Here is a 17,802-nt window from a genome sequence, read left to right on the forward strand (position 1 = left end):
TAACCCACAAGCTTTCAACTCGTTCCTCATTTGCCCCCGGGCCAAGCTCAATGCATTCCAGTTGCTCCCTCACATATAGAGCAACTCCCCCACCTCTCCTTGTTGGTCTGTCTTTCCTAAAGAGTCTGTAGCCATCTATGACAGCATGCCAGTCATGCGAGTTGTCCCACCACGTTTCTGTGATGGCGACCAAGTCGTAGCCGTCCTGCTGTATAATGGCTTCCAGCTCCTCCTGTTTATTGCCCATGCTACGTGCATTGGTGTAAACACACTTGAGCTGGGCTGTCAATCTCACCCCTGGCCTCGGCACTCCAAGCCTAGGCTCATCCCTAGTGAGCTGGGCAATATCCCCTTCCCCCTTCGAACCTAGTTTAAAGCCCTCTCAATGAGCCCCGCCAGCTCGTGGCCAAGAATTCTTTTTCTCCTTTGTGATAGCCGAGTTCCACTTGTTGCCAGCAGGCCCGGTGCTGTGTACACCTCCCCATGATCAAAGAAGCCAAAATTTGACCGATGGCACCAGTCCCTGAGCCACCTGTTAACCAGGTGAGTTTTCCTGCCCCTTTCAGTGCTGTCCCCTGCCACTGATGGGATGGAGGAAAACAGCACCTGCGCCCCTGATCCCTCAACCAGTCGCCCCAGTGCCCTGAAGTCCCTTTTGATGGCCTTGGGACTTCTTTCTGCTACCTCGTCTCCGCCAACCTGCATTACCAAGAGGGGGTAGTAATCAGAAGGCCGCACCAGACCAGGGAGTTTCTTCGCAACATCCCTAACCCGGGCCCCAGGGAGGCAGCAGACTTCCCTGGGGATGGGTCCGGTCGGCAGATCGGGCCCTCTGTTCCCCTCAGAAAGGAATCACCTATGACAATGACCCTCTTTTTTTTCTTAGTTGAGGCAGTCGTAATTCTTGGGGCTGTCTGACTCGTTCTAGGCAACCCCCTGGATGGAGCCTCACCTTCACCCACATCCTCTGTGGCCAGTCCCTCACATTCCAGAGCCCCATACCTGTTGCTTAAGGGCAACTGGGCAGGTGAGGGAGGCCGGGGGGAGATTCGCTTGCCACCCCGAGCAGGGACCCGTTTCCATTCCCCCCCATCTCTTAGGCCCCCTCTTTCTGCTCGGTGGCAAGAGGGTTGGGGGTTCTCTGCTTTCTGTGGAGCCGCCTCCTGCTGCCTCTGCCTCAGGGAGGGCAGGGTGCGGCTCCACCAGTCGATCTCCCTCTCACACTCCCGGATGCTCCTCAGCCTCTCCACTTCCGAAGAATTAAAAATAATGCTATGGTAGTTCTGCAATGGTGTATATTTAAACTGCTGATAAGACAAACACAGAAATGTTGGCATTTGTTTAAAAAAAATAAAAAAATCTAATGTTTGTAATCTTATTTTGTTTCTTTAAAATGTTTGTCCTGAGCGAAATGGCTGTGGTGTTTGTCTGTTAAGCAGCTGAAGTGCTGTGCTGTTTGTTTGGCTTTTAGTCAACATACTTTCCAGGAAAAGGTGAAAGGACGCGAATACCACAGACAAGTTTCATTTGTAGTTCAGTGAATATGAAGTATATGTTTCAATTTAAAATGAAGTATCTTTTTTGAAAGCTTAATCGAGGCTTAGTAGAAAGACTCAAACTTCAGCTCCTCAAATACGCAGGGCTGCTTGCTTTCAGGCTTGGAAATTGTGATTATTACTCATCAGAGCACAGAACTTATTCTGCGTTTGGGTGCTCTGGGTCCTTTGGTAGTTGTAGTAGTTCTGTTACAGTGCATTAGATGAGCATGTTAATAGTCTCCCCAACTGATTTAGAGGGCTTTAAACAGTGACAGTAGATCCAATAGGAAACAACTGCCTGGAGTCTCTCTTTAGGCGGAAGATTGTCCTTCTATATTGGTACAATACCTAGCACCTTAGGAGCCTCTCAAATTCCATGTTAACAGTAATAATAAACATGCCAGATACTCTGAAAATTTACATTCTTTTTAGTGGGCAGCATGCCCATGGGGTCAAAAATGGGAGATAAGGAAAAAGAATCAGTAATGATCTGTTCAGCTTTTAACTGATAAGACCTTGAATCTGTTGCCTGATGAGGGCACTCGGGTGGTGGTAGTGGTGGAGGTAGGTCTGATTGCAGGATCAGTTGGATCCCAGATATTTCATTGTTGTCATTCAGATGCCAGGCCAAGTTTAAATTCTGAAACAGTAATGTAGTTAAAGGATGTCTTATATATCTTTTTTTAAAACACGTAAGTCTTAACTACATGGCAAGAAGCTAGCAACTGCAGTTTTATTAGGAAAGGAGTGATTTAAAAACACTCAGCCCACCCTAACAGACAAACAAACCTACAACTCATAAACCCACAGGTGACATTTTGTTGTATTTATCAAAATTAAGGGGACAATTTGTCAGAGTGGACACCTGGTGGAGGGGGAAAATGACACCTTCAGTCAGGGTCTGATAATGATTTTCGTTGCTTACTAGTGTTGTCATACAGCTGACAGAAATTAGGAGTAGAATTATTAGAAAGTTTTTGTCTTCGCACCAGAGCACATGCTATGGTACCTGTGTAGATCAAATCACAGGTGCCTTCGGTGTGAAGGGAGAGGGTGGCAAGTTATGAAATGGAACTGTGTGTCTGTGTTCGTTTACAGGAACCTTCTTATGCTTGAAGATTTTAAATGTGCTTGTTTCAGTGTGCTGACATCAATTTACAGGAAGTCGGGCTCGGCTGATTCACTTTCTGCATATTGATTTCTGCCCAAAATGAAACTTCTGATATTAACAAAGCATGAGTGATATAATTTCTTTTTTTTTTTTTAGACATCACTTGAAATGACTGAAAATAATAAAGCCTTTTTACTTATTCTTGAAGGTTGTATTTTTTTTTAACAGTGAGATTTAAATCTGAATAAGAATGGTTCTGGGTAATTCCTGTAATGGTGATGAAGTTTACAACTGGCTTGTGCTTATATAGAACAAGAATTCTCACTGTTTTGCTGCCTTCATTTCAGTACCTATTCTTGCTCTTCTGAAAATAAATTAGCCACTCCTTGGTAGTATAACCTGTTTTCAGGGCTCCAAGAACAGGCTGTTCATATGTCAGTCATGGCAGGGAAAAACCACCACCTGATGATAAGTCCTGAAACAGAACAGAAAACTTAAAGGCTAATATTTCGGTTTATTCCTTCTGTCTCTGTGATTCTCTTAAGATTTAGGGATGAATAAGACTTTTTCTTCCCTCATGTGTCTGCTTCTTATGTTTTTAATGGAAAATTAATTTTCAAGTTTTTTTTTTCTTTGTTTTAATTCTGCAGCATATAAAACTTTATGAAATTCAGGAATTAGAGTGGAATTATTGTTTTACAATTAAAGGCATTATGATTATTTAAATATGTTGGTATTGTTTATAGATTACTGAAAAATTTTGTTTTAGAGAACATCTGCTAAGGCACTACATAGATTAATAATGCAGGGACATGTTAGAGCTCTGTTGTATTGAAGTGCAAAACTTATATGGAGAACGAAATATTCCTTGATTACTGTAAAACTTGTACTTATTGATGAAATACTAAGTCAGAATTGCTTGACTCCTCCAGATTTAACCAAATCAAAACATTTTCTGAGAGCCTTTATCATTGAACAGATTTAACTCAGCTGGTGGTGTTTTTCATACACCTATTACTATGCTTACCATGATTCATATAAAGCTCTCCTTAAATCCTTGCTGTCACTATTCTTCTGTAACTACTTTCAAACTGCTCTTATCATTCATCCAAATAGTGTAGCCCAGGTTCTAAATAAGTGATCGTGGACTGATGATAATTTTGTAGTTACTTTTAGTTGCCCAGTCATTTAAAAAAACTTAATTGGAAGTACATTTATCCTTTTCATGTGTAGAGTATGGGTGTGCTCTGTAAGGATTTTCAGCCATCAAGTTACTTGGTTAAATTCAGAGGCAATCCCAGATTGTATTCTGCTGACTGTAACTAAAGATGAAGGTGGGTTTTCATGGCTTGATGAAGTGCCTGTTACGTAAAAAAAAAATAGTTTGTCCTTCTGCCAAAGGGTTTTTGGATAAAACGTTACAGATTAAACCATGTCAACATGGCATTGCCTTCTACTATCTTTTAGTAAATAGGACTCTGGTTACTGAGAGATATAGTGTCAATTGGCTGCTGTTAGGCAACTATTAGGAAGGTTTCAATCTCAGTTTTATTGTGGATTTTACCAAAGAAATTATTTCTAGAAGTCAGATATTAAATTTTTCTAAAAGTTGGAAATTCATACATGAGTGCCAGCTGTTATTAGTGGTATTAACTGTGCAAACTAGGCTAATTAGCTTTCATCTGAAGTCTTCTGCCCTTGTTCTAGCACAATCCTTGAAATTATTTAAACAAAAGATTATCTCAAACCTTTTAAAAAGGCTGGGTTTTTTGTTTGTTTGTTTTATTTCTGTGCAGAACACCGAGCTTTATCTTTCTGGATTTATACATGGAACTTCTAACACTGAACTTCAGTGGTCAGTGTACGTAAACTGGTGTTAATACACCAATGTTCAAAGTGCTATATTAACCTGAGCTGCTTTCTGAGAACCATATAAATGAAATATTTGAAGGTCTAGTAAGTGTTTGAAAATATTTTAATAATCTAGAGGGAATTGAGGGAGGGAAATATGTAGCTGCTTGATGTTTAAAAAAAATGTAAACAAACCGAACTGCTTAAAACAGCAGTAAAACTTTAAATTATTAGTGACTAATGATCGTGAAAATGAACAATGTACCTATACAAATGATGAAACAGTGAGCAAGGAGAGGTGTTGATGCAGATAGCTTGAAACTCACTGTATCACACTGTAAACCTTGTTGAAAAAGGGGCACTCAAAAGCAAGAGAGTCTTACATTTTATTATCTAATTTATTTATTTTTTTAATCGGATGAGCTCATGTATTTTAAGATAAAATGGTGATAATAGATTATGCAGGAATTTAGGGCAATAGTACAATCTTGCTTTCTTAACATTAACTGAGGTTATTAACACTCTATGTAGTATCTCTGAAAGATAGTAGAAGATTCTGAGTGAGCATAAATAAAAAGTCTTTCCATGGTTCCTACTGTATGAAGTCAGAGATCCCTTTGAGAAACCATAAACTCTCTGCAGTGGTTCCAAGGGCATCTCTTGTCCTTTTGTTTCCAATTTGCAGCTTGTCTAAACTCTACAAAACATCTTGGTTATGCAGCGCAGTAATCTGGTTTTGCTGTGAAAAGGTGTGAGAAGAAGCTTTTCTCATCCCTCCCTCACCTTCTAATACGTACAGGTTTTATGTCTTTTTTTCTTCCGCTTCCCACCCTCTTTGAAGCCTGCAAATTCTACACACACGTCATTTGGGCTTTTTTTGTATGTAGTTGTAGCTCTGTAAAAGCTATAATGCTGTTCGGTGGCTTGTGTGATGTCAGAATGAAAATATTAGGTAACTAGGAAAGGAGGACTCTATTTATAACCACAGTTGTCAGTTTATGAAGCCTGGAATATGCTACAGGCCAGGAATTACACATTTTTAAATTTATACAAAATCCATACTGCAAACAAATTAAGGTCTGGATTTGCTACGCAAACTAAATTCCTTTAGGAGTTATGTAGATGTCTGGACTGTCAGATTCACCAATCTATTTGAGGTGAGGTTAAACCAAAACTCTCTATGTGGAGATGTAGAATGTTTGGGCAGATCAAGATCTGGATCTCATCTCCATGATTGGTTTTCTTACAGGAGAAAAGTAACCGAGTTAGAACCTCTTGACATTTTTATGAGACTGTGGTTTGTTTCCTGGCACTGGCTTTGTTTGGTGATACAGATAGCAAAGCTTTTCTTTTGCACAGCAGCTGTCAAGAAAAAGCCGTTTAATCTTCTCAGGCGTCTCTATCCTTCCAGTAATGCCTAAGATGTACTTCTGGAGCAGATTGAATATCTGGGAGGAAAAATAGAGATGGATGTGAAGAAGAAGGGAACTTCAGTTGTTTTCTTATGCTGACCCTCCATTCAGTTGTTTCCTGTTTTGGCAGTGAGTACATGGCTACAAAACAGCAGAAGTAAGAGTGTTCCTGCCAGCTACTCTGAACTTCTTCTGTTGTGGGTCATAAATTTCAAGGACAAACTGTATTTTGAACTTACTGAAATTTGAGAAGTCTCATGTAATTCTTTAACCTAACATTAGAGTTTAGATCTCTGATCACCCTAGCTCTGCTGCAACCCTCGAAAAACTCAGAATTGAAAAATCAGTTCTTACTCATTGAAGATAATGACGTTGAAGCAATATGAGAATCTGAACAGCAAAATAAATAAAATACTGTTAAAATTTGGAAATTATGCAAATCTATGACTTTCCCCCTTCTGGAAGTACATACCCAAGTTGTACGAACCATTCAGGTGTGAGTGTTTAATTGAGCATTTACAGTGTTCAGTTATCTACCAAGATGAATTGGGTACAATAAAGTACTGCAGGATTTACTTTGGTAATTCTTAAATTTTTATAGTTAGGCACGTTGAAACTAGTCAATGGTGAGAAGCAATCTATAATATTTGCTAACTGCAATAATCATGGGCCCATAAAAAATTGGTACACTTCTGCAAGTGCTGATATGATTTAATAACACGATCATGCCCAGTTTACATTCTCCTGGGGGGTTATTTCCGTGCATGCAACCAGCTGACTGGTGTCAGAAATACTGCTTACACTGCATTGCTACAACCTGTTCCAGATTGCCCACGTAGTGCTGAATGAGCAAGGGGCTTTCTAGGAAAACCATGTTGCAAGTGTGTGATCCTTTAATTTTTTTTTTAAACTCACGTAATAGTGTTGTTGAACTTTAAACAAGCGTGTCCGTTTCTCTCTCTCTCTCCGTGCTACTTGACCTCAGGAAGAAGCTCAGTGTATCGGCCAGCTGGCTTTTTTGAGGGAGATTAATAACCAAATCAATATTACCATATTGAAAGAAAAACCAAGAGACTAGATAAAACGTTTTCAAAGGATATTAAAATCTACATTAATTATCTGACTAAAATTCTGTAGCTTGTTGTTAAGATTAATGTTATGTGATGCAATTGTCTGTTCATTTATCTGATGTTTAGATGACCTTCTTGTTACCTGCAAGTTACATCCTCATTTCTTGTCCCTGTCCCAATATCCTGATGTAAAGTTTAATACAGGAGAAGAAATGCAGTCTTCCTTGACAAAGTGGGTTGAATGAGTGGTTGATGTGTTTATGTTTTATGTCTTGGCAAGGTTCTTTTGTTGAGGAGTTAGTTTTCTGCTTCTCAGTGACTCAGTTTGCTCCCTTACACGCTGAATCTGAAGATCGTGTCTCATTTGTGTAAAGTAGCGGTTTGTTATGGATCCCTTAGTACTAGCTGGTTTTCTTGTCATTTTCTGTACAGGTCTTTGCCACCTCATGTAATTGTAGGGGTATTTCTGTTGCGAAGTCAGCCTGTAATGACATCTCAGAATAACAGCAGCTTTCACTTGACTTTACTGTAACTTTTTTTTCGCTCTTCCACCTTTTACAGCAGTGTCATAATTTTTTTCAGTGCTGGCTTTAAGAGGAAACATTCTCTTTTTTTTATGCTTTTAAGCTAAAACTACTTTTTTGTTTAAGTCTTTCTGTACTTGTTGTGAATTGCTTTCCTTAATGTGACTGCCTCACTAGATAGATTACTGTGCACTTCTGTAGCCCATGATAAGAGCTTGGCAATTGCTGCTTCCTGCAGGAACAGAACTGTTAAAATGACAGCATATCATTATCTCTTAGTCTGAGCTACTCCAGAGTTTATGGTGTAATAAAATGGTGTGATCAGACTGAGGCCTGATGCAAAGTTCCCCGGGAGCCTTTCTGTTGCATCTGAAGGCTGGACATTTTGTTTCTCTTCCAGGAATACTGAGGTGCAAATCTGTGCCCCATTGCAATGTGCTTGAATGTCTGATGTCATGAACACCTCTTCATGTGATCTTAGCTAATACTTGAAGATTTTGGGGTGTATCTTCTATTTTGTAATGTCTCATTGGTGTCTGAACAAGATGGGGAAGGTGTAGTCAAATATGCTCTTGTGCTAAGAGTTTACGTATGGCAGCTATAGTGTAGTGCGGAGTACCAGTGGCTAGTACAACTAGGAGAGTTTGCATAAGATACTTTTTGAGCAAAGCAGGAGTTGACAGACAGAAGTCTCCAGAGTAGTTACGGGTTAGGAGACTGAACTGAGGGTAATTTTTTGAAGTCTGGGAGGAATGGAAAGAAAGGGCTGTGGGCTGCCGTGTGAATCCGTACTGTTAGGTTTATGGCAGGGGGAAGGGAGGAAGGGTCAGGCATTCTGGTACAGAAGGCTTTGGGACAAGGGGCTGAGAGCCAGCTGATGAACATCTGTAGGACTCTGGAAAGTAAGGCTGTGTTCATGGGACCGATCCATTTTGTCTGAACAACACAGCCATCTGCCCTTGCGTTCTGTGTCCTTTCTTTGTGGCAGGACATGTGATGCTGTCAGGCCAAGTGGAACTCATTCATGCAGCTGAGAGCAACCTTCTCCTGTAAAGTACTAAAGAACTTCTTATTCCAGTCACTACTGGAAATTAACAGGGACAAGAACTTTCCATTTGAAGCACAGCACTTCAGCAGACTTCCTCTTTCCACCCCTGAAGTTTCTAGGGGTATTTGCACAGAGTACAGGATTTAAAACCAAGAAATGAGTGGCTGACATGGAATGACTCATGCTCAAGACCAGAAGCATTTGACTTTGGAAAACTGACTTCAGTTCTAGCCCTTCCTCTTTAAAGTTTTATATTGCACGACCTTTTAAGTGAAATGTCGAGCTTCCTTTTTAAATGACAAGATCTCTGCAGTGTGACTATGCGTGTGATTCAAGAAGGTGTTTCGTAACTTTATCAATCCCTGTGTCCATCCGATAACTTCAGTTCTCGTGACATCACTGGCTTCAAGTTCCTCATAGGATACTAATTGCATCCTTTGAATGAGTCTGCTTTCTCCGACGTGGAGACCCTGTAGTACTATTATTGACATATTCTGAAACTGCCCTAACACCAGTGAGCATCAGTAGTTACGTGACTCCTGCAGTGCTCAAAAACTTCTGTGACTGGTGAATTTACAAGAAAGGCCTAGAACATCGTCATTTTACATAACATGACACTAGATTGTTTCTCTCCAATAACTTTCTCTGTTGAAGGCCGTCTGATTTCCACTAAAGTCGGCTTCATATCCTGGAAGTAATTTTAGATACTTTTTTTTGTCACTTTAGGTGTTCTAGCAACTGCTACAGCCAAAAAGGCCACCAAAACCTCAACCAAAATCCCAAACCACTGTTATCCCTTGTTGCTGAGAAGAGTATGCCCCATATTTCAGGCATGGATTTGACCACTGAGGTCAGCACCCGCGTGCCCTCCAGGATTTTCTATTTTATTGATGTTCATTACATTCAGAAATGAAGTGCTATATGCTAGTGGGATTTTCATAGGAGTCAGCAGCTTGCCTGTTGCCATCTCTAGGTCCCTCATTTTATTACCACCCCACCCCATTTTTATTCCTGTTTATTGAAATGTGCTTCAGAAATATATGACGCTTTTGAAGTTGTCTGTTTCTGGAAGGTACGTGGGTAACTTCTTCCTTCTCATTTTTTCTGTGCCTATGGGAATTATGCATCTCCTAGAACTCCCTTATTCTTTCAGTACCTTTAGGCATTGTAGCATCTTTAAAAAGATCTAATATTTGGTAGCAAGGTAATAGCCAGCTCTCTGTTCGCTTACCAATGAATTACAGGTTTCAGATCATTAAATATGTGATGTTGGTATTTGAATCTCTCTGAGATGGAACTCTCTGAGGCTGGGAGTAGTGTGTGTATGCACATACATATGTATGCTTAAGTGTAATATTTTTATATTAGAACACCTTTGTATCATTCAATTTCTGTAATGAAACATTTCATCTGTTTCCTTTTTTAAAAGAGGGGACAATTCTTTTCAAATTTGTTAATGCTGTGAAAGGAAACAGTGTAGATTAGTGCTTCTGCTAATTTAACCCAATATTTACAGCAAAAATGCCTAAGCGTCTTTTGGTTTGGTTTGCATTTTGCTGGGATTTTGGGGGGTTTTTTTAGTATGAATCTGAAGTGGTAAGGTGGTTGTGTTGTTTTTTGGGTGTTTTAACACTTAAAAAAGCAACGTGTAGGCTTTGCGGGAAATGTGGTTAGAGATCTAGAAAACCTTTTTTCCTAGTTCCCTGTTTTTTTCTCTCATTAATCCTATACAGTTGTTACAGAAGTAAAATAAACCCCTGCAAAATACATAGTCACCGACTTAGCGTCAGAGACGAATTTATGAAAACATCCATTTTAGCTGCCTCGTGTTTGAGATATTAGACTGTGGCAGTCAAGATCATATTCTCCAGACTGCATTCTTCATAAGCAGAAATACTGGCAGCCATGTGTTAAGTTATAAAAAGATAGCAGCTGATGTCAGAGCTTATTTCAGTGAGGAGCCATTTCAGAATACTGAACTAATTTTGAACAGGTATATGTAAAATAGAACTCTTTCCTTGACATGTAGCATTCGGTGTAAATTGATACGTATCTGAATAATGGGGTAGAAAAAGATGAACAAGTAATAAGCTGCAGTAAATAGCCCATTTAAAAAAAAATAATAAAATCTTCAGCATTGCACATGACTCTCTATGCAAAACTGAGAGGAAGAGAAAACTAATTTAGTTTGCCTTGCATTTTAGGGATTAGACTTTTGAGCTGGTATAAAATCCTCCTGCTCTAATGTTGGAAAGCTACCACAGTTTGAACCAGAGCCTGAACTAACGTGAAATTATTAATAGAGGAGCGCCCAGCCTTTCTGTGCAAGTGATCTGTATATCACAAGCAGCCCTCCAAATGCACTAACTTTATGTGCGCAGAAACCTGTTCTCTCATCACACTGGGGGTGATTCAAAACCATGCTCAAATATATCTGTATCTGGACAGATTATTAGTATTAAACTCTGCTTCATTTGGTTTACTATATTTAGCAAAATCAATTTCATCTCATGAAAGGGGGTTAATTGAGCTCAGTAATTTGTTTTTAATGATAACTTTTTTAGTGGCCTCTGGGCTAGGTTCATTTGTTCATTTCATGTATGTGCACAATGTCTGTTTTGGGATTTCTTAAACTTAATTATGCTATTGAAATACCAGTTCTACAGTAAATCCATTCCTTCAGTTTTCATTAATTTCAGTTAAACCTAACAGCTTCACTGTGAAGTTCCTAGTACTACAGTTTTTAAGAATTGCATATTTATGCAGTATTTATTTACAGTGTGAAGTTCTGTTTCTACAAATTGGGACTAAAGGGCAAGGAGAGTGGAATTGTTTTTGGTAGAACTTTTGAAATTGTCTCAGATAGCTGAGCTGTAGTATGCATCTGAAAAAAACTGAAACCCTGATTATATGCTTGAGATAATATATATGTTTTAGTAGAGCATGTGAATTGGGTAAAAATAACTTTTACCACTTGCAGCTTTGTGACATCTTGCTGATAAGATAAAGATGTGAGTGATCTTAGACAAGTTACCTCTCCATGTGTGTGTTTGATGCCAAGGGGACGGAGCACTGGAACAGGCTGCCCAGGGAGGTTGTGGAGTCTCCTCTGGAGATATTGAAGACTCGCCTGGACAAGGTCCTGTGCAGCCTGCTGTAGGTGACCCCGCTTCGGCAGGGGGGTTGGATTAGGTGACCCACAGAGGTCCCTTCCAACCCCGAACATTCTGTGATTCTGTGAGGGTCGACAAGATTTATTTTTTTTTTCTGTCACAGTGAACATTTTCCAGTTGCTGCTGAGTCAGAAGTACACTTGGTAGTTTCACTGATAGTGGAAAGAATTGCTTAAAGCAGTTTATATGAAAGTGCTTTGGGGCAGACACCCTGCTCCATCAGGAGTGTAAAGACATAATGTCTGATAAATGCTCTGCTACTTTATTATGCAAGCTAATAATATTTTAACACACAAATAGCGTTAGTGTTGTATTCTGATAAATTTAAACTCAGTTTTTAAGTTGAAGCCCAAAGTGCTTTCTGTCCAGAACTCCCACACATGAGGATGTGAAGCCAAATGGGTATTTGTCTTAAAATAGCTAATGATATGATGATATTAGGTGGATTCATATCTAAGACTTTTTTTGTTTGTTGTTTCAGGACATCAGGCATGAAGCCAGTGATTTTCCATGTAAAGTGGCCAAACATCCCAGAAACAAAAACAGAAATAGATACAGAGATGTCAGCCCCTGTAAGTACACTTTCTTTTCTATTGTTTGTAACAGACTGTTGACCTCTAATGACTTCTTCTAACAGCTAAATGTTCTTTGTAAGAACAAGATTTCAGTTAGATGGATGTGCATCCAAGACAATTCATTTTGTTAATATATTTATTTATGAGTTAGATGTCACAGGATGCTGTTATGTCCATAGGATTATACTAGAGCAGCATACACTAGATGCTGTATTTGTCAGCAGAAATCTGCAAAAAGGAACTTGCTGAACCTTTGAATTCTTATGCTAGAGAAGAAAGGTGGCTGAAGTAGTGTTAATAAAATTGCAAGTATCCTTTTTACAGCAGTATACTTGCTAGAGCATCCTTCTAGTCAATATAGTAGAACTGCCCCTGTTGGGAGATGGGGAACAGTCTTGCATAAAACATATGGCTACTAGAAATAAATCCAAGCTCATAAGCTGATTGGAACAGAGAAGAGGGGGCGTTTGCAGAGGTGATAATACTAGTTTGAGTCCTGTGGTTCTGAAATGGTTATCATTACATATTCTGGTGAATTCTGGTGGGAAGTGCATCTTTGAGCACGTGTCCTCGGTACAAGGCACAGTGCCGTTCAGTGTTGCAGGCTGGCTGTCCTTCCATCATCCCGTGTACAAAGACAGTAACGTTCAGACTTGCCTGTGCCTGTCATGCTGTACGTTTGGGGTGTGCCGGGAGGTACAGGACTGTAGTCAAGTGGTTGGCAAATATTACTTGATGCATCAGACACGAAAGAAAGTCCACAGCTGGTTCACTAAACTGCCTTCTCTGTACTAAAAGACAAAGCTTGTTCTGGGACTTCTTTCCCTCTTCAAGGGTGCAGTACTTCTGCCTATTTTAAATGCAAAGTTTCTCTAGGCTCTGTTACTGGGAAAATGTCAGTCTTCCGTTCAAAGACAAGAGTATTACTGTATATCAGAAAACTTTTACACTTAGTGGTTAAAAGATACTGAAGTCTTTGGGGCAATCAACTAGGAACAATAATGCACGTAGTTTGCTTTACTAAGCAGTTCTAATATTTGGGATTGTGAGTAACAAATTGTTCCTCTTTGCCTTTAGATAATAGTGCTTCCATTCTGTGTTGCTTTTTTGCAAAATGTGGGAAATCTTGTGTGTCTTTTTTTGTTTGTGGTTTGGTTTTTTAATCCTAAGTGGAGCAAGCTGAGACTAACAAAAGAGCGGTGAAATTGCATTTGCTGTAATTCTTTAATTTTGATCATTCTTTATGTGCATTGGGGTGTGGTTGGGTTGGAAACAGTAGCTAAATGTGGTAAGAAGAATCAGAAGTCTCTGTTCTGTTTGTAGAATATATGTTTAGACAAACCTTTAACAACCTTGAACAAGCTGGGTTTGACTATGTAAGCTGCAAAAGATAAACCGCTGTGTAATAAGATTTATTTAAAAACAATAACTCGATAACTGTACAAATAGGTCAGTGTGATCTGGTTTGCAAATTACTGTTGTGATTACTTTAGTACTTCCATTCTTGATAAGTGTTCTTGGAAGATGGAGTGCAGCTTCTGTGTTGACCATACTGTGGTGCTGTTCTTGTAGTACCTGTGTTGTATTTCTGGAGTTACATGCACCAGCCAACACTTCTGCCCTGCCTGTGATTAAGCTCTTTTCATTCTTCAGGACGACTCAGCTTTTTTGATCCTAACATCTGATGACGTTGTGCATGGATTGTGCTGTGTTGCATATACATTAACCAGTGTTTTCTAATTATGCTGCAGTTGATCACAGTCGAATTAAGCTAAACCAAGGTGACAATGACTATATCAATGCTAGTTTGATAAAAATGGAAGAGGCCCAAAGGAGCTACATCCTTACCCAGGTAATTGCTGGCAGTGGATAATAAAAATCATATGGTGACTGGAGTTGGTTTTCATAGGTTTATGTTTGTTTTCTTGTATGTTTTTTTACTATTATGTTTGTTTATTATTAGGCTAGTTAACTGTATATAAACATCTGTGTGTATCTATAAACATATACATAGAACAATTTCATAGAAATGCTACCTATTTCTTCCTGCTTTCTGTCAGCCCTGACTGACTTTTTGTAGAGTATTTTGGCCACTTCATATATCAGACTTTAGACCCATCTCAATTAGAAGCTAACATACTTCTAGAAATCTGCTTTTTAGCTTATGATAAGCAACATTTAGATGGAGTTGAAATGAATCACGCTTCTTCTAGATGGAAGGCCAGAACAAAGGCTTGAGACCGCTATACTCTGAAGTTGGCTGATAAATTCTGTGAACAGAGCTGAACCTCACTTAGTGGGAGGGCTTCACGTTTGCAGAACTATATGTATGAACTTCAAGATGTTCAAAACCTATTTGAAATAACATACTTTAAATAAAAAGCATATTTATGTGTTATGTTTAGTGGGGCAGACGTTAACTAAAACATATTAGGGAATTTCTTACAACTGACCTTCTGTTTCAGATAAGCCGTATGCTCCACCACATATTTCTTGTTAAATATTCTTCTGAAAGTGATGTTATTGTACTATTTACAAATAACAAATCTCCTAATAACAGGGCTTGCAAAAGGTCTAAGTTGAGCAATGCTGATGCTTCTGTCTTCAATGTGAGGGAGGAAAGCTATGAATATAGACTTTAGCAATGGAAATGTGGGGGACAGGAGGGAAGTGGCTGTTCTTCACTGAATCTGTGAATTCCACACCTATCTATGTAACCAATTTAAAAATACGTAGATACCTTGTTGTCTTAGTCTGGGAGCTAGCAACTGTGCCAGAATTCATGTTTGTTCTAAATGTTTGGTTCCCTGGAGACTATCCTGATCTCTAATCTTGACTTTTTTTTTTTTACCCCTTCCTCTTACACTTTAGATAAAGGTAGACTGGGATTAATATTCTCAAGCAGCAGCTCTTCCTTCCTGTTTCTAAAGAATAAAGATAAATCTTCTAAGGAAGAAGTGGACAGTACAGTGTTCAAGAAGAAAATGATTCTGTGCATGCAGCTCTTATTCTACTTACTCTCGACAGAGGAGGTTGATCATAGGGTTGAACTGATAGACCTGTATGTGGAATAGTCAAATGGGCAGCTAACTGACACCAGTTACCTGTTGTGATCCAGAATTTCAACTGGCTTTATTTAAATCCAGTCATTCTTTCTGAGGACCTTGGCCTGCAGTTTTGTTTGAGCAAAATGATGGGTAGCAAATATAAGAGGCACAGTGATGCTGGTTTGCATGGTCCAAACTTCAGAGCAATGGTTTTGGAGTAGAAAATAGCAAAGGAGCATAGCACAAACAGAACGTTATAAGGAGATCTACTTTGTGAGTAGGTAGGAGCCTTGAAAAGGAGTTACCATGTTGTTCAGTCCCAAAACAGATCCATGAAGATTCTGGAAAACCATGTAATGTGTTACTGATCTGGCACTGTTTCAGTCTTTTGAATGTTTGTCCATTTAGTCTTGTAATTTTCAAGTATTACGAGTAACTATGATGCATTGCAGGATACTTTAACACAGATGTTTATTCTGCTCTTAGTCAATGAGGCTCTATTTCCCCATTATTTTGTGTATCTTTCCTAAGAAAATTCTCTCAGCACTTTTTAGTCCCAGTTCTCTTCTCGCAAATGAGATTGCTGCTCTCTTCCTGTTATGTGTGAGGGGAAAAGATTAACCGTGCTTTCATGGGTAAATTCATAGTGGGAAAATGGAAGTTAAAGCTGTATCACTGCATTTTTTTACAGTTTGAAATGAGAAGTTGCTTGTTACTTGTTTAGATTTATTGCCTAGTGCAAGAAGTTTTACTGGGGAACATTGCACTGACATTAACAAAAAATAATGCTTATTTCTGGGGATTCTGTCTCTGCAGGGACCTTTGCCAAATACTTGTGGTCACTTTTGGGAGATGGTTTGGGAACAGAAAAGCCGTGGTGTTGTCATGTTGAACAGAGTGATGGAAAAGGGATCCGTAAGTACTTACCCAGTTCTAGTTATGAGTGCATTGCATGTTCTTGGTTTTTCTTTAACAAAAAAAACCAAACCAACAACAAAACAAAACGCACCCCCCCCAAAAAAAAAACCCCACCCCAAAACCAACCCAAGGAACGGGGCAGGGAAGTAGAGATGGCCATAAGTAATTTTATCTAAGAAATTATGCCTAGAATTGAATACCCGGTGAGGCAATCTTGGTGCAGTCAGAAAATTACTCAGTTTGTAGTTGTAGGTCCCAAGTTCTTCTGAATTTGGCTGAAATAAGGCATGAACACAATATAACTCTCCACACAAATGAGTATGTGGTCTCTACTGCTAACCTGGGTCTGAATGTAGTTCTTTTCAGCGTACACGGATTGCCCCTCTCAAAGGTCGTTTACACCCAATGTTCATTCACAAGCATTATGAAATGGTTTTGAAGTAGTTATAGAGGCACTTTGACTGTTAGATGTGCCACCAATGCACACTGTTTCTCCACCACTGTCATTGTTTTACAAAAGACATTAGAGGTATGAGGAGAATGGGGGTACAGTGAAAGTGCTTCCTCTGGTATCGATCTTGAGCAATAATCTTCTGGGTGATGTGCAGCCAGCTGTTCAGCCAGTGCTTTGCTTGCTAGGACAAGCACGGTGGGCTAAGTTCTGCCCAGACCTTGTAGGAAATTTACGTTAGACAAGACAGGCAGAAGGTGATGGGAAACAATAGATGAACAAACAGTTGGGGTTATTTTAAGTAATTTACCTTCAGACAGATAAAAAGTTTTGCTTCCTCTGGCACGTGGTTCTGCTGTCCTGAGAGGAAATGCCTTGGCCCTTCTGGTGGAGAAGACAGGAACCATCAGGCATGGTTTTCATCTGCGGGTCAGAGTTCTGCGCCTCTGCCAATTCCACAGCTGCCATCCTTAAAGTGGACTTGGCAGCTGTGCAAATTTGAGACAGAAGCAATTTTAAAGACTGATAGAAATGCACAATTTAAAGTTGAATGCTCCAGTGCAGTCAGTATAAAGACACTTTGGAGGAGGGTAGCGGGTGTGTTGGGTATCCACCAGTGATAACTGGGTGGTACGTGCTTTTGCATAATCAGGAAAGAATTCTCAATAATCAGGAAAATTCTTGTGCAATGAGTTGTGTTTTAATAAACTGCAGTCTCAATTTTTGAGTGTTTTGCTTTTTTAGTAGTGCAAGTGAAATTCAATCTTCAAAAGAGAAGGAGTAATCGTATTTTTCAATAGTTTCTTCCTTTCCAACCATTCCCACTCACCCTCTGCAGTGCTGGTTGTTTTGAACAACGTGCATTGTGGTCATCCCTTAGGGCAGGCTGCTTACAGTGCTCAGCAAACAGCAGTGGGAGACCTACAGTGGAGCACAACAAAATACTGTTTGCAGGCACATTTGTTGGAGAAATTGGACCCAAAGCCAGTTGCTGTCTCTTTAATGTTAATACAACAACAACAAAAGTGCAGAGAAGAACTGCATGCTACACCCTGATAAACTAGAGGATGTATTTTGAATAAAA

The 17,802-nt window shown here is 39.5% G+C and overlaps 1 protein-coding gene across 4 annotated transcripts in view; it reads left to right on the plus strand.

Moving 5' to 3' along the window:
• PTPN1 (protein tyrosine phosphatase non-receptor type 1) overlaps positions 1 to 17,802 on the plus strand; it is a 49,925-nt gene that overhangs the window by 20,754 nt on the left and 11,369 nt on the right. For 3 of the 4 annotated variants that reach the window (XM_075438691.1, XM_075438692.1, XM_075438693.1), the window contains 3 exons: positions 12,209 to 12,299; positions 14,054 to 14,154; positions 16,166 to 16,264. In XM_075438691.1, the coding sequence (XP_075294806.1) occupies positions 12,209 to 12,299; positions 14,054 to 14,154; positions 16,166 to 16,264 (291 nt within the window). The remainder of the gene's footprint in view (positions 1 to 12,208; positions 12,300 to 14,053; positions 14,155 to 16,165; positions 16,265 to 17,802) is intronic. The other variant, XM_075438694.1, reaches the window with a different exon arrangement.

The sequence above is a fragment of the Opisthocomus hoazin genome, chromosome 18, assembly GCF_030867145.1.
Source record: "Opisthocomus hoazin isolate bOpiHoa1 chromosome 18, bOpiHoa1.hap1, whole genome shotgun sequence".
NCBI lineage: Eukaryota > Metazoa > Chordata > Aves > Opisthocomiformes > Opisthocomidae > Opisthocomus > Opisthocomus hoazin.